This window comes from Diabrotica undecimpunctata, chromosome 4 (genome assembly GCF_040954645.1).
Source record: "Diabrotica undecimpunctata isolate CICGRU chromosome 4, icDiaUnde3, whole genome shotgun sequence".
In the NCBI taxonomy this organism is placed as follows: domain Eukaryota; kingdom Metazoa; phylum Arthropoda; class Insecta; order Coleoptera; family Chrysomelidae; genus Diabrotica; species Diabrotica undecimpunctata.
In genome coordinates, this window is record NC_092806.1 from 5672166 (window position 1) to 5698230 (window position 26065).

General features: G+C 32.8%; 1 protein-coding gene across 1 annotated transcript in view; it reads right to left on the bottom strand.

The window, feature by feature from the left end:
* Positions 1-416: 416 nt before the first annotated feature.
* The window catches only part of Tsf3 (Transferrin 3), a 42659-nt gene continuing 17010 nt past the window's right edge, over positions 417-26065 (bottom strand). Inside the window, exons 2-10 of the mRNA XM_072528747.1 lie at positions 25177-25285; positions 17533-17660; positions 14675-14808; positions 11921-12065; positions 9134-9425; positions 8174-8334; positions 6865-7105; positions 5539-5933; positions 417-1172 (exon numbers count right to left, since the gene is read on the bottom strand). Of these exons, the coding sequence (XP_072384848.1) occupies positions 733-1172; positions 5539-5933; positions 6865-7105; positions 8174-8334; positions 9134-9425; positions 11921-12065; positions 14675-14808; positions 17533-17660; positions 25177-25285 (2045 nt within the window). The 3' untranslated portion in view covers positions 417-732. The remainder of the gene's footprint in view (positions 1173-5538; positions 5934-6864; positions 7106-8173; positions 8335-9133; positions 9426-11920; positions 12066-14674; positions 14809-17532; positions 17661-25176; positions 25286-26065) is intronic.

Genomic DNA, 26065 nt, shown 5'->3' on the forward strand with positions numbered 1-26065 from the left:
AAATCATGTGAGTAGACGTCTTAACGGAATTGGCTACAAATAATTTCGATTCAGAGCTAGCCTTAAGAGTACTAAAAAGCACTGTCCGTGATTGATGGGTCCGAACATAACTTCATAACTATTTATAATCTATTAATATATCCACATAACTTCATAACTAGTAAAGGATACCTAGTCAAGTACACTTAAATGTAAATACAATGGATATGTGCTAATAGGGCTTAATTACTTCGGAAAGAAGCAGGGATCAGCGCAGAATAATAACGGGCATACTTACCGTATGTCCTCCAGTCAAGGCGCTATAATAGACCACTTGGTCATCGGTTCAGTATTGGTTTATAACAGATGCCTACGAGAAAAAATGACCCCGATTCTGAGTAAGTAATTATTTTCGGTCGTGAAAATAAACTAAGATATGCAAAAAATGTATACTTAAAACACTTTATTTTACATTCAGATCATATATCACAGTAATAATCAGTTGAATATAACAGCAGCGTCACTGTGCACTAGCAGATTAAACATTTCGATAAGTAAGACTACAGTTTAATCATTTGATCTAGATACCAACATAGAAAGATATCGGATTAGTTAATCAAGGATTAAAGCAAAAAGGTTATTTTAAAAAAAACCAATAGATTCAAACAGGAATATAAAAAATATAATACATGAGACTTGTCTTTCTCGAAAACTTTTATAATACGTAGTGCCCAATGCGCTGCCATTGTCGACTCACAGTAAAACATTCTTAACGGAGTAAACTAAATATAAACAAGTTAAAAATAAAAACAATGGAAATGAAGATCTAGTAATACTCGAACCCGAAATCGAACATTTTAGGTCACTATTTAATGAAGTTTCGTACACAGACGTCATTGGATCGTTCTCTTTAAGGGTCGGTACAGTTCTCAATTTCTGTGTCACATCGTGGAACAATAAGTCGTGTTCGTCGTCATAGCTTCCGAACATTGTAAACGCATTGGTCGTAGATTTGTAGTTCTTTCCAAAAAGTTCATCTAATTGTAGGAAAACGTCTAGGGTGTCTTTCTTCCAGAGTTCTGTAGAATTGCCCCTTACCATAGCTTGACCAACAGGCGCCCAACTCAGTTGGCACGCAGATGTTTTGTCTGTGCAACTTACTTGGACCTGTTTGATTTCGTTTACGTGGTACGCTAAAACAAAAAGATTTGTTTAAATTATTAAAAAATACAACAAAAATATAATTATTCTGTTCTTCAGTCTAATCGTGACATCAAACGGGGATAATAAAATTTAGATTTTGTACGAATTAACTTTCTATAAAGATATCTAACTTAGTTTGGCGATGAGCTAAAAGATGGCGCACAGTTTAAATAATAAAGTTTTAGATAAAAAATGTATAATAATAATAATTAAAATTAAAATTCTTTTAAATATGTTTTAAAACGGACTTAAAAATAATAAATTAATTTAGGTAGATCCATTGAGATTTATTTTCCATGCAAAATCATAATGACATACAGATCCTTCAAAATGATTTGTGGTAGTGAATTTAAAAAGATAATAAAAGATTGCCGTAATTCAAAACAAAAGTATAAGGCCCATACAATAATAGTACAAATTGCATAGAGTAGTCTTCATTAAAGAATAAACAATACATTTTTGTCTCAAGGTCGGCATTCAATAGTAAACTATATAATAACAAATGGAGAAATAATACCTAAATAAATTTTTACTGAACGTCCCAACGGTTCCACGGTGAGTCTACGTGTATATTGTGTTGCCTATAACTATTCTCGCAGTTTTTTCCGTTACCGCGTGACCGCGGCAATCAACACTCACAGAGAAATTAGATTATTGTTTGCGTGATTGATAAACAATAAATATTTATAAATAATGGCAAAGAACTGCAGGACCAATGTGGAAACGACTTACAAACAACAGAAATGAATGGCCAGAATTAGGAGAGGCCTATATTCGGCAATCCGAATAGAGAGAAGGGCTTAAAAAAATTATACAGAGTGTACTTTGCATGAGTAGAGAGTTATTCGGTGGTAGAGATAATTTGGTTTAAAAAAAAATCTGTGTGAAGGCATTTATACAGATAGTTTCGGTTGAAGCTACTGGAACTCATGGTGTATTTTATTTTGGGTAAGAAGAGATATAGTTATTTGGAATTAGAAAAAATGACTAGTCTTACAACTAACGGTAGAAAGGCTTAGGACTAAGTAAGTAAGAAAAAATGACAGACGAATAATTCAGTGAATTTTATGGACCAATTCCATCTGATCAAGAGTCTGTCATCTCAGATGCAGATGACGACAACTCTGATTATGAGAATGAGCTTACAGAGCCTTCTAAACATGTCAATATAAATACACTTATAAATCCTGTAGCCAACGACGATAAAAATTCTGACAATAATCCGGGTACGTCGACAAACCATCAGGAGTACTTACATGATGATAGCAGTGACGACGAACCATTGGCAAACTACAGCAGTGCCTCCTGGAGTAAGAATATTCAAATTGAACCACTTGTTGAATTTACTAGTTTTTCAGAACCAGTAAACATACCAGATGATGCTGTTATGCCATATCAAATATTTTTATGTTTATTTCCGGAAGCTTTATTGGATGAAATTGTTTTCCAAACTAATTTACACACTACACAAAAATTAGGTGGGGTAACCAATTTTTCTCCAATAACTAAAAATGAATTAAAATTGTTTCTAGGCATAAAAGTACTAATGGGAATAAAGAAATTGCCTTCTATAAAGATTCTTGGTCTTCAAATGACGAAGTACGGGACATGTACATTTCCAGTAAAATGTCCTAAAATAGATTTTGGGAAATTATGGGCAGATTGCATTTAGTGAACAATAGGACTGAACTAAAAAAAGGAGAACCTGGATATGATAAACTATCCAAGATCCGACTACTTTTGCCTACCGAAAAAGCAAAAAGTGGTATATGCGTATATTTTGGCATTTTATAGATGTGGTACTGGTCAATTCATATTATTTTTTGTAAAAGGGGAGAAGGATCTGTACTCACACTAAAACATTTTAGGTTAAATGTGTCACGGGTACCAATTGCAGTCGAAACAGTTAAAAAGAGGGGTAGAAAAAGTTTGGAATGGACCAGATTGACATCTGCTGGCCACATGTGAATTTATTCAACATCATGTCACTGTGGACTTTGCAGTACAAAAAAGAAGACGCATTGAAGAAGGTGACAATGCTCTACATGTAGTGTAGGAATTTGTCTAAATGACAACAAAAATTATTTTGCGTTGTACCACAAAACAGTTTTCTGTAGAAATTAAAAAAAAATCTTTGGTCATGTTTATAATATATCTGTAAACAAGTTGAATTTTTATTTTGGGACTCAAAGGGTTAACATCGTTCAACATAAGCCAGATCACAAAGCAGTGTTGGGCGTATTTCTAATCGAAATACCACTAATCATGACAAAACCACTTAACCCTGGAACTGCACTGTTGGGTCTCCGAAACCCAGAGAGTCATTCATTGCAATGTGACATGCGCATGAGTGGTTTATGTGTGTTGTCACTTTATGTAAATTCAGTCTGTCGTAAGCCGAGTTAGAATACGGGTCACCCGCTGCATTTTAGTGAAACAACGAGGTAAGATATTTCCAGAAGTACAAGCATGGGTACCCCGGACCCAAGGGTGATGTTTACGGTAATACTTTTGTTTCAACTTATTTTTATTTATTTTAGTATAATGGCGTCAACTAGTAGAGAAAATAGTCGAGTAAAGGCATCAACTAGCAGAGAAAATCGTCGTCCTTTAACTGAGGTAGAATTACAGAGAGAGGCAGACAATTTATGGGAGAATGAGAGTGAAAAAGACATCGTAGACGATATGTTTGGGTGACGAGTCTGATGAAGATTACGTTGAAGAGCAACTGTCAGACAGCAACAGTGAACAAAGCGACAATGAAGACGAAATAGTGGATGAACCAGTAAGAAATATTCCTAGTTTACTGGGGAAAATGGTCATCGGTTTTTTTCAATATACTTGATGCTAGTGGAATAAATGCAATGGTTTTGTTTTCTCTCTCAAATCCCCACTGGAAAAAAGTAGAAACAATAATCGAAAATCTTTTCTAAAGCAGTTAGGGATGAGTTTAATTGAACCATGGTTACAAGAACGATTGACCGTGCCTACTTTACAAAAAACACTGCGGCAAAGAATTTCTTAAATTCTGGGAATTGAAGTCCCCCACCACAACATGATGTTCATTTAACAAAAAAAAGTTAGATGCTGCTTTTTTGGGCAAAAGGAAAAGATAGAAAAACCAGTTTTGCGTGTTCTGAGTGTCGCAGACCATATTGCATGGAACATAGAGCCCAGCTATGCTGTGAATGCGAACATCAAGATCCAAGAAACTGAAGACCTGGCAAAGAATAACTAAGACTTATATTACCGAAAGAGTTTATTTTTTTGTTACAAGGATAGTTATACAGGTGTATTTTGTAGATGATAATTTCAATTTAATGTTTATTTGTTTTAATAACAATGTTTTATGTTTGAATATTATTTTATGTTATTTTTGAATTTCTACAAATATATCTCTTTGTGAAATACCACACCATGGTTAAATTTTTTTCTACACATTCTACTAAGATTAGATATTCTCCCAAATCCATCAAATATTCACATTTTCTGTTTTTTTGCTAAAAAACAGCTTTGGGTTTCTGAGACCCGAGTGTGAAGTTCATGCCTTAAAAAATAAGTGTGATGTACCAGGGTTAAGTAGATACTTAGAAAAACTAAACTTAGTCCGGACATAGAGTATCTATCCGGCTCAAAATGTCAATGAGATGTCAGTATTAAGATGTTACAGGTAAACAATTGTAATTAAAAACAGGAATGATTTATTGATTTACGTCGAACAGCAACTAATCCGCTAGTCAAAATATATAAAAGATGGAATGATGGCATGCCTTTTCCATGATGGCACGAGGGCAATGTAAAGGAACCTTGCGATATCTGATTGGACAAAAACTGTTTAAAACAGTGGTAAATAAAAAATCGTTATATTGACTTCCAACTCCGACGAGGTAAAAGAACCTAAGGAAGAAGAATCCGACCCATCACAGCTAACAGTTTTCTAATGCTGTTTGTGAACTAGTTATGAACCAATTTTATCTGTTACCTTATGTGTACTTCATTTTGGAGAATGTTTTCTCAAGAACTTCCATAGAAAGTAAACCTTGGCTATCAGCGGTAACCAGATCCTGGAGAATAATCAAGACATCACAATTAAAAGTAAAATATTTTTAATTCGCTCCTCAAAGGATTAAGTACCGCGAAGAAAAAAACTGACTGTGAAATAATTCGATTTTCAATTAAATAAAAACAAATAATTTTAGGAAACTATAGCGTTACACAAAATATACGATAAAAACTGACGGAAATTGGGAAATATATTGGAGAAAAATGACCAGTTAAAAAGTTTTGTGTAATTTGTCGTCAAATAATGAATTTTAAATCAGTAGTTTAGGTTTTTCTAATAATTGTAACACAAACCTGCCATAAATTTAGAAATAGAATTTTTAGAGACGAACGCCACTTCTCCCTTTCCACTAGTCAAACAATGTAGAGCTCCAAGTTCTCCATCAAAAGTATCACCTTGGCATAACTCATTTAACTTTTCAAAACCACTTTCCTTGGGAACACCAGGTGTACAACTAGGTCCAAAGAAGTTAGCCATTTCTATGTCCAAGGGGCATTTGTGGATAAGGGATCTGTTGAACAAAACGTTCTTTACAGTATTCCAAGCAACTCCATCGTAGACGGGGAAGCAAATTTTCTTGCCTCTTAGTTCTTCCATACTGCTTATTTTGCTTGTTGTTGCTACTACGGTGATGTATTTTTCATCGTCCAATACGGTTTCGTAGAAGAGTGTTGTAAGATTATACTTTCTACAAACAAAAAAGAACTATATAAAAACATTTAATAAAAAAAATACAGCACAAAAATTCAATGAAGATGGTAATGTTATTGATACAACGTTTATTGACCACGTTTAAAAATCATTTCTGAAGTCCACTGAAAATACAATAAACATAATGTAATATTTCTTCAAATATTAAATACTAGCTGATCCGGCGAACTGTTCAAAATATTGTCTGACTTTCCACTGTGCTGTTTACAGAAGAATATTACTGTGACCATGTCATCGAATGCCATAGTCTGTGGACTAGTACGCATTTCGATGCGCATCGCCCCGCCTCGAATTTTCCCATTGGCTCTTGACCTGGAAATCCCTATTTATTGCTCGAACAGCGCATATAAATATTGGCGATTTTCAGGTCAGCCAGGTCAGTCCCTCTCGGACTCTCCGAGAGCTTAGTGCTCTCGGGGCTCTGCTTCCTGCATTTATTTTCCATACTCTGTGGCTGAGAATTGTTTCAACTTAACTTGGTGTTTTTATTTCGACGAAGAAATTGTCATGTAAGAAATATCTTGCCTTTTTCAAGGCAAGACACCGAAGATAAATATTTTTTAAGTCCATAACCCGAAAATGGACTTAAGTAGAGGAGCTCTCGACAGTATATTCGAAGCCCTCTACAGAGCACCCGGGGATATAAGAAGGTGGTTAAACCCGTATTTGTTCCCCCGAGGTGACAACCAGAGCATAAGGAACACTGTGACTGCCATGAATTTAGTCTTTAAACTTCTGTATTAGATGCGCATGCCCTGAAATACGTAAGTAATTCTAACACGTCTATATCTGGATGTAAAGTGCTTACCTAATCTTGTCTTTTGTTTGATTTTACTGAGTGTGTATCAAATAATAACTAATGCAAATAATAATAAAAAAATAAAGTTACAGAATATAAGAGAACTTACGTTTGTGCTTGATGAACTAGATCAGTCGGTAGGATCACTACATCAGCAATATTTTTGTTTAAAGCCCACATACAGTGACTTTTGTTATCTGCTTTAACACAGTCCAAATCTGGTTCAATACCGTACACTGAAGCTGATTCGCGCATCCAAGAACATTTCGCGTGTTCTTTAATGGAAGTTGTGCAGATTGTTATAGTACGTGGGGGATGGCAACCTGAAAAGCTATTGGCGCTAAGGTAACCTAAAAGATTGGTAGCAAGTTAGTAAAAACGAACAAAAACGAAGAAAAACTGATTGCAAGCAAATCTTGGGCAGAATTGATAAAAAATTACAACAAAGCTCACAACAATCTAATTTCGCTGCCGAAATTAATCAACTTTTTAAATTAGATGCTATACTATTTTCTGATTTAAAAGTTAAAACGCCAAAATATGTTGAAGTAAAAGAAACAGTAACTGTTGAATCACCTAAAAAACTGAGATTGACTCCAACCACAACAATTTCCGTTTCCAATATTCCTAAAAACACACTTATTGGCTTCTGATCTATCAATACAATTATATTTTTTTAAGGCGAAAAACATAAATACATTCAGCAACATGGCCAAATTTTACAGTACTGTGAAAATAAACCCAATCAATTGGAAACGCCCGAGTGCTATCTTGTCGACAGTGAATATCAAAAAGAACAATATTCTGTCTGAAATGATCCAAATAACTTATCAACACAAACCATCAATACGACGATTCTCTATCCAGAAGTAAATAGACTCAATTACTCTGAACACATTAATAGCTATTATCAGAAAATATTTTCTGGGTGATACGGCTACTATCTTGTGGTAGAAAATGAAGGAAAGCTTAATTATGGACATGCACCATGATTTGAACGTAAGTAAACTTTGTGCAAAACTTGGCGGATACACGTGAACTTGGGATTCTACTATAACTGCTGTAATGCTCAAAAAAACATCATAGTTTACAACTCATTTTATCCGAGTCATGATAAAAATGTCTACAGTGTTACTAAAAACGCGCAACAGAACCTTAAAAATTCATGAATTATCACAATTATTATGCCGGGAAAATATAATATCTGAATAAATTGTAGTCACTCCAGAGATAAAACTAGACGATTCTTAAAAAAAAATGAATTAATTATTATTTAAACTTTCAATAATGAAAAATGATGGGTATGGACCACAATTTTTTACCGAAAAAGCTTTTTGGTTTTATATCATACATGTAATACTCTCAATACATAAATGAATCTTTTATTTGGAATATTAAAAATTTGATTGAATAGTTACCAGTTGCTTGATCCAAATACGTCTCGATAGGATCGATGTTTGGTAGCTTGTAAAAGGTTGTATAAGCCGTTTCAAGAAGCATCAGTAAACTGTATCTCCACGAAATTCTGTCATTGTGTGATAAGGGAGTCACTATTTTTTGAATGTCGTCTGCTACGGTCCTAAAATATTTATAAAAATTTAAAATAATAATCCATAATAAGTCAATAATACGTTAATAACATAGCAGGGTCAAATTACTAGACTACTGCAAATAATTGTGTGAAAATTGATAATACACTGACCATCCCATTTAAATAAATCAAAGGGCCATGTCTAAGATTTCATATGGCTTTTTTTTCTCTGGAAGAAGTCTGGGCTACATTGGTCATAGTGCAGTCAATTGGTATATTTTACTTGTTCCAATAAATATTATATAATTTCTTGGACTTAGGCAGACCTCCTAGAAACAAACTTTCTGTCAACATTCGATGGACCTTTTTTTGATCCTGATATATCCAGGGCTTAATATAACACTCCCATAATACCAGTAAGTTCTGCGAAAGCTTACCTACTATACTGAAAATTATCCTCAAGGATTCAACTATGTTCACCTATCTGCTAGTTCTTTCCAGTTCTATTTAAGAAGTGAGCGAGAAGAGTTACTGAGAAGTGAGCGACTCTTTTCTCCTCTGTAGCGTACATTCCCTGGACACGATGATGTGACTCCTCGGAAATGCTGTTATTAATGTCGGCAAAAAAACACTAACAGCCAAAAATGGAGGTCTATTAGTTAAAAGATTCGTGAATCATTAACATTAACGATGATTTAATGACAATACTGATTTAAATATTTTCGTGAAAATAAATTTAAATACTTGACTGATACTGATAATAAACTTCAGATTACAATGTATAGTTGAGTCCATGGTTCTTTACCCGTTACTATTATTAAAAAAATTACTTTTGTTAAGAACTAACCTTCTAGTTGCTACAACTGGCCATGGTTTAACTACCCAAACGCAAGGATTCGTACTGTTTAGAGGCATTATAGAATCATTGGGACATAAGAAGTAATATCCGTCTGCTGTTGCTTCTGGCGATCCTTGAACTAATCCGAAATGAGGTTTGACGTCGTCCAAACGAGCCCAACTAATATCTCCAGCTCCATCCGTAAGACAGTACAGGGATCCTCTGCGTCCCCAATATTTATCCTCCATCGAACATTTTTGGGGATCGCCACAAAGGTCGCAAAGGTTGGGATATTTTCTTTCTAAAAACAAATTGAGTGAATTATTAAAACTAAACTAAAACTAAACTAAACTAAACTAAACTAAACTAAAAATGATAAATTTGACAAAATGAATAAAAACATCTATTTATATGGTCAGCAATAATATGTATATTTTTACAGTATATTATAATTGTAACTTCTTTTTTACTGAGACCTTCTTCGTCCTATTCCTATAGTTCGAAAATATTATACAGGTACCTATTATTTTGTTACGCTCGCTACGCTACTGATCCCCATACTAACGGCAAAGCAACTTGTCTATGTATAAAGTACCATACCAGTACTTAGCAAGCACCAGCTACTGTCCCCAAACTGGTAAGTGTGCACGTTACCTGGCATGCTAGTTAATCGCAAAGAATTTGATTTTTCTTGCTAGTAGCATGCTGTGAGATGCAACGCGCATACGTGGGGAGTGTCACTGGCATGTGTGAACGCGCGCTAGCGCTACGGGCATGCCAGTAGCTAGCAGAGAATTGTCAGATTTGTTGTGTTGATGATAAAAATTAATCGTTTTATTTTTAAACTTGTTAATTTAAAAAATATTTTGTTGGGGTGATAAAAAAACCCATTAAAACCCATTAAATTTATTGCTATATATAGAGAATTGGAGTGTCTTTTGAATCCTAAATCATCTCTATATAAAAATAAAATAGCCCGTGACAATGCTTACACAAAAATTCAAGAGGAAATGGGTTAAGATATTACTATAAAGGAGATAAAGGACAAAATAATCCAATTTCTTAACCAAATTTTTTTCCTTTCTGAGTTCCGCTTCGGATTCATTATTAAATTTCTAACAATATCTGTGGTCATCAGCAATATTTGCTTGTTGAATTAATTCCGAAAATCTTTCACGAATCCCCTTTTTTTGTTGAAAACTCAAAAACTTTTAATTACAAAACAAGTACTTTAGTTTCAGATGAAAACCACTCGATTATTTACTAGCACTGGCATGTGTAAAAATCTTCCCTGATTTTTCACCTTGCCAGTATAGGCAAGCGAGCTACTGGCATGCCAATTACTAGCGAATGTGTTTTGTGCTTGTGAGTTACTGGCCCATGCCAGCAACTGGCATGCCAGCTACTTTTCCAATTTACTGGCATGTGTGTACCTGGCTTTAATTACTTGAGAAGCACGTGTCCAGTGTTTAATGGCCTACTAAAGAATTAATTGGTTCGACTGGTTACCAGTAGCGGCGCCGAAAGTTTTACCGTAATCTGGGAGCCAAGCAAAAGCATATATAAATGTTAAATCAAATAGTAAAGGGTTAGTCAAAAATATAAATTTGTACTGTCAAGTAATAAATATATTTTAAATTAATTGATGGTGTTTTTAGTGTTATTGTAGATGCATTAAACTAGTGTTAGATGACTGTAATAAATTGAAATAAGTGTAAATAAAAATTAAATACCAAATAAATCAATAAATAAACAACAGTGCAATATTCTCCATCATTTTTTAGAATAGTATCACCTGAAATTTTCATTTGTTTTACCATTTGCTCAGTAACATCTTCTACTTTGGTCACTTCACTACAACTTAATTTAATTAAATATTATATATAAATAGTAATTGATGTCTGTAGATCCATGGTTTCTATATTCTATAGTAACGTCTTCCATTGTTGCCTATTTCCTCTTCTAGTACTTCTAAGAATCTGATTTCAGATTCAACATTTCAAACTATTTTTTACCTTTTTTTTTTAATTTGCTACCTTCCTTCATCAATATTTTCTTTGCATATCTATGTGAGTCCATTCGGTAGATTTTTACACCAACATCAGATCTCAATTTTTTTAAACAAGCTTGGTTAATTATATAATTATATTACTTTTTCTATGGTTCTGAATATTATCACTAAAGCCCGGATTAAAAGCATTTTGCTGTGTAGATTAAAAATAATGCTGCAGCATTTTATTGTTCATTGCAAGTTTTTCTCTATTTTCATATCGCAAATATGCTTATTTATTACTGTCAGTAAAAGGCATTTCTATTGTTCAACCTTTTGGAAATTGTGATCTTTGCAGTATTTTTCATTTTTAATTTTTTCTTTGTATGTAATGACTCTGCTTCTCTTATTTCAGTGTATTTAGTTTTATCTGTATCTATGTATATAGAATCCAAACTATTTGCCCTCTGATTTTATTTTCCAAGTATTCTTTTTAGCTTTACTTTTGATCTTGTGATTCATGCATCGAATTATGCAATATTGTTGGCAAAGTAAATAAGTTGTTGCTTATTATAATTTATGATTTATCAGTACCGTCGGTTGTACCACTTTTTTTATTTTCGTATATATTAAGTCAGTTTCTTATTATGAGTGCCAAATTTCTTGAAGCCGAAGAAGAAGAGTTCCTTTATTTTTGTAGCAATTCTATCATCTGTTTTCATGTACCTTGTTTCTAAATATGTATTTTTTGAACTCGAAAAATATTATTTTAATCAATTAAATATTTCATACTCAATAATACTTACTTAATTGTACATCAAGAGAGAGATCATGAACCCAAGGTCCAGCCTTGCAAGCTGCTCCAAAAAACTCAGACGAGGCTTTAATTCTGTTCTCAGACAATGATAGTAATGGATCGCAAGATGGAGTGGTCACAGATGCTTCAAAGAACTACAAATGTAAAAAAATAATCATTAGTCCGAACATATATATATATATATATATATATATATATATATATATATATATATATATATATATATATATATATGCTGTCACTATTTTTCCGGGATTGACTCCGCGTTGTAAAATGCTGGTTTTCTTGAAAACCATTGTTTTGGCGACGTTTCGGCAAGGTCTCACTTGCCATTCTCAAGCCTGGTGGAGCCTGGTGGAGGCTTGAGAATGGCAAGTGAGACCTTGTCGAAACGTCGCCAAAACAATGGTTTTCAAGAAAACCAGCATTTTACAACGCGGAGTCAATCCCGGAAAAATAGTGACAGCACATATAGCTCCCGCGGAAACCTCAAAACAAACATATATATATATATATATATATATATATATATAGCTTATGATTAATAAATAAATACAATTTTGGAATTACGATTTATTTATGATACTTCTTCTTATTTAAGTGCCACCTCCCGATCGGAGGTTGGATATCATCATCACTATTTTTATTCTATCTACTGCTGCTTTGAAGAATTTTATAGAACTGCATTTAAACCACTCCCTCAAATTCTTCAACCATGACACTCTCCTTCTTCCTATACTCCTTCCTCCTCTTATCTCTCCCTGTATTATCAGCCTTAGCAGTTCATATCGCTGTCCCCTCATTACGTGTCCCAGATATTGTAACTTTCTTATTTTTATTGTGTTTATTATTTCGCATTCTTTGCCCATTTCTCATTCTCGTGTTAGTTTTCTTCTGTGTCCATGCTATTCTAAGCATCCTCCTGTAACACCACATTTCAAGGGATTGTAACTTATTTATGTGTTCTTGCTTTAATGTCCAGCTTTCAAGTCCATATTGCAGTATCGAAAACACGTAGCATTTCAGTGCTCTTACTCTCAGTTCTAATCTAAAGTCTTTGTTGCAAAGAATTGTTTTCATTTTTACAAACGCATTTCTTGCTATTTCTATCCTGGCTCTTATTTCGGTTGTTTGATCATTATTGTCTGAAATCCAGGTTCCTAGGTATTATTTGTTTCCTTTGTTATTATCATGTATTTGGTCTTTTTTATATTCATTTTTAGTCCATATTTTTTACAGAAACTGTTTGTTTTGTTTAGCAGTAATTGAAGTTGTTCAGCAAAGCTTGCCATAATCACGGTGTCATCTGCATATCTTATGTTGTTAATAGATCTTCCGTTAATTATTATTCCTTCACTTTGAGGTAGTAATGCTTCTTTAAAAATAGCTTCACTATATACATTAAATAGTAATGGGGATATACTACATCCCTGCCTAACTCGTCTCCTGATTTCAATTTGTGGACTGGATTCGTTATCTATTATGATTTGTGCTCTTTGATTCCAGTAGAGATTAGTTATTATTCGTAAGTCCCTATGGCCTATGTTGTTTATGTTTAGAATTTTTACTAATCTTTCATGTCTTACTTTGTCAAATGCTTTTTCAAAATCAACGTAACAAACATGCACATCAACATTCATATTCATGCTCTTTGAGCTAACACATTAAAAGCAAATAACGCTTCTCTGGTTCCTAGTCCGTTTCTGAACCCAAACTGACTATCATCTATTCCTTCTTCCAGTTTTTTATTTATACGACCATGTATTATTTTCAGGAATAATTTGGGAATGTGACTTATTAGTGATATTGTTCTGTATTCACTGCAATATTTAGCGTTTGTATTTTTAGGGATAGCACAAAAGGTGGAGAGTAACCATTGTTTCGGTATGTGTCCTCTTTTGTGTACTGAGTTAAATAAATCTACTATAATGTCTAAGGTTTCATCATTTATGCATTTAAAGGTTTCTATAGGGATTTGATCTGGACCTACTGCTTTACCATTTTTGCTGTTTTTTAATGCCATTTTAATTTCCTCTTTTAATATCTTTAAAACCATATCCTCTTCTACTTCTATCTCCATCTGTTCTGTTCTATTATTTTTGAATAGTTCATTGATGTATTCTGTCCATCTCTTTAATTTGTCGTTAGTATTTAACACAAGTTTCCCATTTGCATCTTTCAGTATTCCCGGTTTTTTTGTTCTATTGCTGTGAGTTAATTCTTTAATTTTTTATGTGTGAAAACTATCATGTCTTTTCTGGTATTCTTCTATTTCTGCGCACTGTTCTTTTAACCATTGTTCTTCCGCTTTCTTAATTCTGTATTTTATTTGTTTATCCACTTTTTTGTACATCTGATTATCTTTGTTTTTATATTGACGTCTTTCTTCCATTAAATCTAAAATTTCTTTCGTCATCCATTGCTTCTTTTTATATCTGGTTGGTATTAGAATTTCTTTTTGACTGTTATCTATTTCTGTCTTTATTAATAACCATTTTTTATCCGTCTCAGTATTTTGTAGAATTTGTTCTTTAACATTCATTAATCCGTTGTTGATTTCATCTGCCAGGCGTTGCCTTATGTGTGGGTTGCTTAATTTACTTGTATCGATTTTTGCATTTGTTTTTCTTCGTTTTATTATTTTTATTTTGAGCCTAATTTTGGTCACTACCGGGTTGTGATCTGATCCTATGTCGGCACTTGGATAGGCTGATTATCCAAGTGCCGATATTATGATACTTACATTTGCCAAAATCTTTGTCCAGTCGGTTTCATACCCATGGCCAGGATGGCAATAATTCTTTCCTTTAAGGTCATGTCGACTTTTTATCCTCGATTTCTTATCAACTACAGCAACGACTTCATAATCGAAAGGTGCTAAAACAAGAAATATTACCATTAGATTAGGTTATTGCGTTTGATAGTATGATTATTAGTTCTAATTCACTTGTAATCCAAAAAATCGACTCAGTATTTTAATATTTACTTTGTGTAATGGGATATATTTTAATTATAAATAACATAAAAACCGGCACCATTTGTGGGTTATCACCGGCTGTGTTCCTTTACATATGCTGGCAGATGAAAGGGCAAGGATTCACAGTTGTAGGGGGCGGAACATTGAAGAGCGAGAAATGAATGAGATAAGACTGGCCGAGAGATTGATTTCAATTGGTCAGTGGCAACAGGAGTGGGATGCAACACGTGATGTGGCGGAGTGGACGAAGTCACTAAACCCGAACCTTCGAAGCTGGGTGGACTGTGGGCATAGGCAGCTGGATCATTATCTAACGCAAATGCTCACAGGCCATGGCTGCTTCCGCAGCTACCTTTTCAGGTTTAGTCCGATCAGTGCCTTTACTGTGGTTTTTCGGATACTGTGACACACACGATGTTGGAATGTGAGCCTTGGGCGGATGAAAGAGAGAAGTTTGTAAGAGAGTATAACTGCAGAATGTTTGATTCCGTGAGAGAAATGGTGGAGAAAATGATGAGGGATGGGTGGTGGTGGACACGGATCCACAAATTTATCAGGGAGCTGCTCTCTTCAAAAGAACGAGAGAAGAGGGAACTCGCAACAGAATTCTAAAACAAGCGAGTAGCACATTGGTGGGGTTCGGACTGTCGCAGGCCGAAATAAGAGTAAATGAGAAATAGACGACGCGAGAGAGATGGCAGCCTCGCTAAGGCAGGGGGTTGAAAATCCTTGGTGGTTCGTGTGGGTGTAGTTTCCTCGATGAATTTGTCGGAGAAAGAATGGGAATTGGGCGATAGCAGGGCATCAGGAGAGATGTTTGCCTTAACCGGCCCTTCCATCCTTATGTCTGGTGTGACAGAGGAGAGGTTTTTAGTTGGACGCCGACCGTCTTGGAGTGGTGACGGGACGAGGTGTCAAAGGTCTAAATTCCTTGGGCATTTTGCCCTGGCACAGCTTCGCTAGGGTATTAGAAACCCAACACTACCTGTGTGAGTCACAGGTGTATGCAGATTTTCTTTTCCTTCTTCTCTTTACAGATGTAAAAACAAAAAAAGGAAACCGTAGCCAGCATTATCAAGAAAGTGAAATAAAGCCATAAACAGCGACTCCATATGGGAAATGGGTCTCCTAAAGCCAATAGACGAATTTTCATAGGTTTCCAGATTATATTAACCAACAAAACTGCTATTATAACTTTTTTATACCTATTTGGGGCCTCCCTTTTTGGCCTATAATACTTATTGAATAAAGTTATATCTTTAACAAATATTATATCTTAGCAAGGTTCATATATGTACTAAATTTCTTGTATTGTCATACCATTCCCCGTACTTTAAATTACACGTCATTGTTTTCTGTAAAATAAATTTCTAAGTGATCCTTGTTTGACACTTTAATAATTATTGTGGATATTTCCGAAATCCCTTACATGCAACGTATCATTTCGAATTAGATGACTAATGTTACAAATTTAGCAGCATTATAATATATGGATCGAGTTGTTATCATTTTTATTACTGTTTGGTAATTAAATTTTTATTTTTATTTAAATATCATTAACATTTTGTTTTTCGTTGTGTAAAGGTTAAATTCTATATTCCCTGAATTAATGAATAAATTAATAAAAAACAACACCTTGGTAATGTTGAAATTGAGATTTCATCTCGTATATTATTATGAAACCATAAGAGGCCAATAATTTTTGTTAATTTATAATCGGTTTTGATATGAATAGATTGACTACTTATGAAACTTACTTAAAGTACTTGTGAGTACTAATCTAATGAGTTGCTTCTTGAATTAGAAAGTTATTATTATATACATTATTATTATATTCTGCCTATTATACAAGTGTTTAATAGACAGGAAAAAAATCAGAATGTAGCTGTAGAATATACTTGATAGATACCTAGTACATAGTGTTTGTGTTTAAAAGGGATAGATCTAGTAATGCGGTGAGTAGAAGCCATTAAAAAAAAACGTTTTTTATTTACGTACAGCCTAAATAATTCCACCACAACAAAGACAACAAATAAAATAGTTTTAAAGTTGATAAACATATAACTTATCCATATATAAAATGGCTAAACTGAACGAAAAAACAATAAAAGAAATCCTGGAAGAAATTAAATATGGTAAACAGGAGTTAAGAAGAGCTATATAAGGGTCAGAAATAAAAAGACTATTGAAACTAGAATCATTAAACAAGAAAAGAAGCAGAAAACTCTTTCTCGCTTAGGAGTAGTTATCTTATTCCTTTTTTTTTTAACTTTTATAGGAGTGTTTGTCGATTTTTGTAAGAATTCTCTATAAGCTCTGAAAAAGCTTTCATCTCCAAAACAAAAGTATAAACACGGATGATGCTTTTAAGACCCAGGCCAATTAAGTCACCTGTCAAATTTAAACTGACACCGCCACATAAACATTTATACTTAAAAGTTATTTTCCCCATTCTTATTTCAAAATTTTGTGAAATGTGAAAATGTAATTCTCACTACAATCAATTGTAATTTAATCACATCTATATACAAACTACATACAAAGTATCTACGAGAGGAGTCGGAATTTCAGTTAAAACTTAATTTTTATTTATAACAGTTTTTAGTAGCAAAGGTAATACTTACTATTTACATATCTCAGTTCATTTGTGACTAGAATCTGTACTCCTTCATTGTTTGCCGCTACAAGATCCTCTGGAGAAAATACTGAAAAGTCTGCTTTACCTTTAAGTATTTGTCTGAGACAGTCAGTTCTGAAAAATGAAAATAAAAAAAAATATAATATATAGTGAAAAAGCGATAAACGCTTGTCATCAACGCTGATCAAATAGAATACAAAACTCAAATATTTGGGTGTGCAGCGGAAGATAAAGAAGTACTCTTTTTAGTAAACCAAGCTTTCGCAAATCTTTATTTGTATCATCAGGGTGCTACATCAGGTGCTCTTTCGATTTTCCAAATGCAAAAATCCTATCCACGGAGAGCAATTATTTAAAAAGATTGTTTCTCGAGATGGCTTTCATTTTTCAAGAAAAAGAAACTATTAACAAAAAGACAGATACCAATAATTTAAGCAACTTATATTCATTATTGTTAACTTTGGATAAACACGAATCTACTAATACAGACAATTCATCATCAACAACATAAGTTTCATTATATATGAGCTATAGAATACCTCTCCTACTTCTTCTAAGATAAGTCTTTTTACCTTTTCTGTTTCAAGAAGTTCAGCGTCTATCAGGTATACTATTACCTTTACATTGTTATCATTAAGATCTAACGTTCTATCGTTTTAAGTTGGCAGTAACGAATTCACAACTAATTCTTTTGTTTCTGATAAGAATGTTTATAACCTAAATTTTATTTTATGACATGTTCTGTAATTATTTTAACATAATTTTATTTAAGTGTTCATGTATATGTGTTTTAAAGTGTTTTTAAATATGTATTTGTTAAAGAACCTTTTTTTTTAAACAATTTTGGATAGTTTTCGCCATCATTTGTAGGGGTCAAATGAGTTGCTCATTTCATTTGATAAACATCACGACAAGTAACCTCAATTAGTGTAAGATGCAAAATAATTCTTTTTCTGTATTTTGTACTAATTTTGTTTATTGTAGCACCCTGATGATGCAAATAAAGATTTGCGAAAGCTTGGTTTACTAAATAGAGTACTTCTTTGTCCTATCTTCCGCTGCACACCCAAATATTTGAGTTTTGTTGGTTAATATTATTTAGTTTCTGTGGTTTTAGTAAAGAACTCAAGACCGTAAATAAAACTGTTTAATACTTCTATGTAAATTTAATGTAAAAATATAAAAAAAACTTAATTGTTTGTAATAATGAAATAAAAATAAATGTTACACATATATTATTGTTGACACACGTTGTTAGTTCGACGTTTTGAAACAGAATGTATTTTCCAACAGGAAGGTTGATTTCAGCCAAATCTCTTCACGATCAACCGTGGCCGATTATCTTATCTTCTCGACAAACTGTCGGCGGTATCAAATTTTGCAAAAGACGACAGTTGCGTCGTCAGATCATTTAATATAAGCCGCCCCATTTGAACGCCATAAGGGGGTTCAAAAACCCAAATGTATAAAGTCCACAAGTCAAGATTGAGCTGAAATTGTAAAGTTTATCAAAACACAAAAAAATACTAAAGTTGATTTTCCTTCGGTAGCACACATAACTACACAACCGGACGTTTATATACACCAGAGTTTGTTTTTAGAGTTACACTACGCACAATTCCGTCACTGTCGAAATGGATGTCAGTCACTCTTCCTTAACAAGTACTAAATCTAGTCCATATTCTTTAACGAGTACTAAAGAAAAATCTTGAGAAGGGAACTGCATTGTTTCTTCCACTTAACGCGTTGCTGGAGAGAAGAGACGTACTCTTTGGACCATCGTATCCAATAACATTGCACCATTTGCTGTATCCTTTGAAATCTGCTCAATCTGTTTTTCATAACAGATTGTGGTCAGGAACTGATGTGAGAGGTGATTCAACCAGAAAATGTGCAGGTGTGAGAGGAAGTAGGTCTGAGGGGTCATTAGACATAAGAAAAAGTGGCCTGGAATTGAGAACAGCTTTAATTTGACTCAAAACAGTGGAGAACCGTATTGCTAATAACTCGTTTAAGATGGTATTTTACCGATTTTACTCCCGCTTCCCAGATACCACCAAAGTGAGGTGAACGCGGCGGAATGAATTTCCAATCGATACCCTCAGAAGAGAGTGTGTTATGTAAGTCAGAATTGTTAGTCTTGAGAAGGTTGGAAGGTTCATTGTTGGCACGTTTAAAGGTGCTCCCATTATCGGAATGAATAGAAGCTCATTTATCCCGTCGAGAAGTAAAACGTCTTAAAGCTGCTATAAAGCATTCCGTAGACTACTCAGAACCTCCAAATGTATAGCCTTTTTCGCCAGACAAATAAAAAGTGCTACATAACCCTTAATAGTCTTGTAGATTCTCGTAAGACGATCCTTTAAAGGAAAGGGTCCCGCATAATCAAGTCCCGAGTGGGTAAAGGGTCGTGAAGGAGTAAGACGTGAAGAAGGTAAGTTATCCATTAAATAAGGTTCGAGTTTTGGAGCTGCCTTGAAATATATGATGCAGTTTCTAACAACTTTTCTAACAACATAGCGTCCATCGAGAGGCCAATATTTCTCTCGCAACGAAGATAAAAGTAGCTGTGGACCAGCTTGTTGTAATTTCATGTACTCATGCCGTACAAGTATGTCTGTAATATGATGTTTTTGTGGAATAACAGTGGGATGCTTTCTGTCGTGTGAAATGTCAGCGTTGTGAATTCTTCCGCCATCTCGAATTATATCATCTTGATCAAGAAAAGGATTTAGAATGAGAAGAAGAAGAAGATTGATTTTGTACAATGCGAATAAGACAAATCAGAGAACGGGTAATTTCTTCATATCTTAAATCGTTAAAGGATCTTTCTAGCATGGTTAGCCTGGAATATATTCAATGGTTGAATAGCAGAGGTTTTATCGGTCAATAATTGGCAAATAAAAGTCGTCAACTACTTTATTGATTTATTTGAATATGTTTCGCTTTTATTTTTAAAAGCATCATCAGTTCACTACAAATAAAAAAGATTTTAGAATATAAGTAAACAAACCAACAGGGTTCATACTTACAAAAACAATTTGTAGAGTTTTTTTATAGATGTTATAAAAACTCTACGATAACTTAACATTAAAGATTACAAACTAAACGAGAGGCGAAACAAAAAAATACAATAAAACTGTAAGAACATTAGTTCATTTAATTTTAACTGATGGCTTCATTTGAACGTTGGTTTAAGCTCTTTCGAGGGTCAAACCACACTAATCTTTTCGATTGTTTTGGACCAGCTCGTCATAATTTTCACATGTGGCTTGTTTTCGTCCATATGTTTCTTTGAAATGCATGATGTGGGTTACGATTTACGATTCTTAAGGAAATTATCAAGAGGAACAGGGACAGACCTTTTTTTTTATAAAAAAACGGGAAGAAATTTGGAAAGAAAAATGGGATTGAAGTTACTGTCTTGTAAGGGGTTTTTTTTAAATTTATTTTGTATGATGAGGGAGTGATATATCTGACTCAAGTTGTCGATGTCAGTTCTCTTATTTAGGGAGGATGGATGTTTAAGAATTTGACACATTTCAAGGATGGATCGCTTATGATGATTTTGTTGGCCAATGTAGCAGGAGTTGCACTCTGCACAGGATACTTAATAGACGACATTAGTTATTATATATATATTTATATATATATATATATATATATATATATATATATATATATATATATAGGCTGCAATTCGTTGTAATTTAGTTAAGAAAGAAACTTTGTAAATAATGTCGAGATTCATGCAAATTCTTGTGGATAAATTAACAGTAGATCGAAGTTTAGGAATTTTAACCTGTTTGAAGGGTTGATGAGATCAGATGTCAGCAACAGACAACTCCTTTCTGGACTTCAAACATCCATCAAACATCTAAAACCTCCTTCCACACTCTCTTTTAAACCAATCCTCTTTTAGTAAAAAAATTCAACATATTTCCCAGAGGTTTTAAAACCGTGTTATTTTCATAGATGTTAATCTATGTCTGTTCCATTTTATTATGCGAGAAATACACCGTTTTTATGTTATTTACCTTCGTAATTTGGGCTGAATAGTTCTTATAAATATTCTTGTAAATCTTGTTTTTTTTTTGTTTAAATATTTTTGGTATTTTCCCTTCTTTTTTTTTTATAATTTAATTTTGTTAATTAAGCTTGTTTATTTTTAATCTACCAGTATTTATTAATGTTAAACAGCTTTTAGGAGGAATGCCATCTCACCAAAAGAACGAAAATAAATATTTGAATATATCTTGTATTACTGGATTACAATGGTTCATAAAAGGTCATTAATATTTCAAGATGTATAATATTAACTCAAGGTGAACCAAAACGGGATTATTATACGAGTTTTTATCTGAATTGATTTTTAAATAAATATTAATGTACAGGATATTATGGTGTATTTGTAAATTTAAACTTTGATTTTTGGTGTCTATTAAATACGTATAAATGAAAGGTAATAGATACCTTTAAAGTATTTATACGAACTTTCACGTTAACCCGTCAAAATCATACGAACAAGCTGAGATTTAGAGAAAATATTAAATTTGGAACTCAAAAAATGATGCAAAAAGCTTATCACTTTTATCGCCGGACTTCCCCCTAAAACCGCCCTCGTAGTAGGGTAAAAATGCAAAAAAAAACGGGTGTGGCAGTCCAGTGGGACTGCCAGTAGAAATTACACTTCTATACACGCATTCGCCGTTACAAATTTATTTGGGAGTCAATCTGCACAATCATTACATATGTAATTCTATAGGTAAGACATAGCAGAAAGAGAAACAGAATTAATAACAACTTACTAACAATGAAGGATTGAATCAATATTTTGATGAAAATGTATATTTTTATTTTTATATATGTATGAAAGGAGATGAATGCAAAAATTTTTTTACACATACTTTGCAGTAAAATTCATTGTTTATTTTGTTATTAATATAATAGTACAATACAAATTAAACTGCAATATTCATAAGTATTTAAAAATGACATTAATTTACATAAAAAAATACACTACAATAGAGTGCAACATAATTCCATATAATAATACAATACAAATTAAAATGAAATATCCATAAGTATTTAAAAATGACAGTAATGTAATAATATTAATAAAAAAGTCTTCCCCGACTGGGAATCGAACCCCGGTCTCCCGCATGACAAGCGGGGATGCTGACTACTATACTACCGAGGACATGACACAAACGTATTTCAAAATTGACAGTTCTGGATCATACAGTTATTTATTGATATTATTATTTTGAAATACAAAAGACTAATATAATTATGAACATTTAATAAATAATACAAAACATATCACATAAATAATAATATTACTAAATATTTTATTATATGTATAATATTATATGTATATATATATATATATATATATATATATATATATATATATATATATATATATATATATATTGTTATGTTTCTTCTTTCCCAACCAAAGAAAAATAAATAAAAAGATCCATCGAAATAAAATTTCAAGATATCAATATAAACAAAAATGTATATATTAATTTAAGATAAGATTTAGTGTAGATAAGAATAGAAATTTGTTTGGCAAACGACCTTTTTTTCCGTTTCAAACAAAATTATCAAAAATCCTTTGTTTAGAATTAGAAGACATTTTACCTGCAAGTTAATAATCTTTTCATTGTTTGTATAGTCGAGTATTAAATGACCATATTTTAATCTTTTGAAATATGTATAAATGATGTATTGAAAAAAACCAATTTTAAAGTAAGCAATTTAGTTTTCTCTGAAACCGAAATTAGGCTTTTCCAAAATCATGGTAAACACAATTTAAGCTTTTTGATTGGACGGTCGTTTTTAAAATGGGAATTTGGTGAGTCGATCAGGAGAGAGGAGAAGTTAGTCATATTTTGGTCATCGAAAGGAAACAGTCGTGTGTCTCAAGATAGGGTGTGGTTCGTGAGTTTGGATACCGGCGTAACGAAAAGAAGTGAATAGTTTGAAGAAGGAGATAACATGTAGATTAAAAGAGGTCCTTGTATCTACCGTGGGCATTTTTATACAGTATATGTGAAAGTATTCTTACGGCATCAAGTTGACAAAAGGAGGTCCTGGTGTCATAAATAAGTAGCGGAGTTTGGAGAAGTGAATCAGGTGTTTTTTGTGTAGTCTGCAGGAGGTTTGCAGAGACGTAAAGAAGGAGCCGAGGTGCCAAAAAAAAGGGAGATCACATCTTTGAGGAGACTGGACTTTTCTGGGTCCTCAAGAAGAAAATAAACTGTAAGTGTTTGTACAATTGAATTTTATATCTGTGAAGGATCGTTTCGACATCATGGTCATTAGCATTCCAATTTAAGAATTGAGGTTTTGTTAGGCTAATCAAAAGTTTAAAGTTTTGTGGTTTCTTTTTTTCAAGTAAAGAAAATTTTAAGTAAAATTGGTTTTTCACGTAATATAAATGTATGTAGCTTTATAATCTTATTATCATAATAATTTGATTTATTTTCTTGTATGCTGATTGATAAGATAACGACAGAATTTAATAATTGTTTTATTCGTTCATATAAAATAAAGAAACGTAAATCTTTGTAATATAATATATTTGTATTATTATCCTTTCTTCTCTCCCGATAAAAGACAACTAGAAAATCTTTTGAATCCATCGAACACAGGTAATATAAGGATTATTTTACTTTTGATAACAGATAAGTTATAATTTTTTTATTGACTCAATAAACTAAGTTTGAACTCAAAATAAACAATCATAACAATATATATATTTATATAATATATATAATATTAAATTATATATACAAAAGGAACATTTTTATATTCGAGAGAGGAAGAGAGAGAAAATATATCTTCTGTCTCTCTCTTACTCATTATCTTACATATGTAATGATTTCACAGATTCATTCCCACACAAATTTCCAATGTGGAGCGCGCGTATAGAAGTATAACTTCAAAAATCGATTTACCAAGAACCTGTAAAATGTAAATTTTGCCAAATGGCAAAAATTATTTTTTCAACGTTTATTTACTTAACACCTTTATAAAATCTGAGTTTATTTGCGGCAAAATACAAAAATTGCATACGAACTCTTTACCTTTAAAACGCATCTTGATTGTTGTCGATAAGGCACTTGAATCAAAAGATATCGAATTTTTACCGTCGAACTGATACAAATATAATTGATTTCGCGCGCGTAAATAGCATTTAAAATCGACGGTCGCTTTAAGCATTGTTTGTGAGAGAACGGTTGACTCTATATAAAAAATGCTAATAAATGTATTTTTTTTTTAAATTAACTCAGCTACATTTGCTATTTTAAACATTCTTGGTAAAAACGAATTTTTTACATTTTCCCCCTTTGCGAGGAGGGTTTTAGGGAAAGTCCGAAGATAAAGACTAATTTGCATCTTTTTTGGCATTCTAATATTGACATTCTCGGCAAAATTCAGCTTGTTCGTAATTTTTAGAGGTTCAGTGAAATTTTCATCTCTGACGACTCTAGTAATCTTAGATATTACATCTTCTATTCCTAGCTAGTTTGACTGCTAGAAATTGATTTTTTGTGAGATAATCAATGCGCATAGAGAACATAGAGTTTCGCTTTATATATTTCTTGATTTAACTTACCTATCTGGTGCTACAACACACTCCACCTTACTGTCAGCTACATCGAGATCTGGACAATATCGCTGAGATTTTTTTAAACTTCCTTTGCCATCGACAACGCATAATTTATCTGGAAACAAGATATTAAATGTAATTAATACATATTCTTGATATGATCTTTCTAATGATTCATATTTATGCACAATTTATATGTAAAAAGTAGTATTAATTAAATCTGTTGAATGTTATGCAAAGATATTTTTATCCAGTGCCGGTTCACTTTTATTCATATTTCGTCAAGGTCTTCTTCTTATAGAAATAAATCTCCTGGTCAATGTATGCTCTTTTTATGTGAGTTTTTTTTAGCAGTAATGTGTGATTTGTAAGTACCTACAGTAACTCGCAGGCATATTCTGGTATTACAGTACTACAAACGAGAAGTAACTTGACTAAATTTTATATTATTTTATATAACTCATTTCGTCTCTGGCAGTCAAGCGGAAGAGATCGAGCTCCTGACATTAAATGCATTGCAGTGCAGTGAAAAATATATAAATATTTCTTTGAAGCCAAACAGGTACATTTTGGAATTAAAATAAGGAATTCAGTGAAAAATAAATGTTTAGGACCTAAGCAAATTAAATTATTTTTAATATGTTTAAGTATACTATAGAAGAAGCTAATTGAGATACACTTTTAGTAGATCTTTAATTTAACATATAATTAATGTAATAATAAAATTTTTCTGAAGCTAGTAATTAATTTTCTTTGGTAAACAGATTATCAAAGAAAATTACACCATATTGCAGTAAGACACTTCATTTTTATGGAGTACCAAAAGATTATCAAACGAGTACACCAATATTTGTAGTACCACGAATTCTCCTTGTAGTGAACTGTCAATATTATT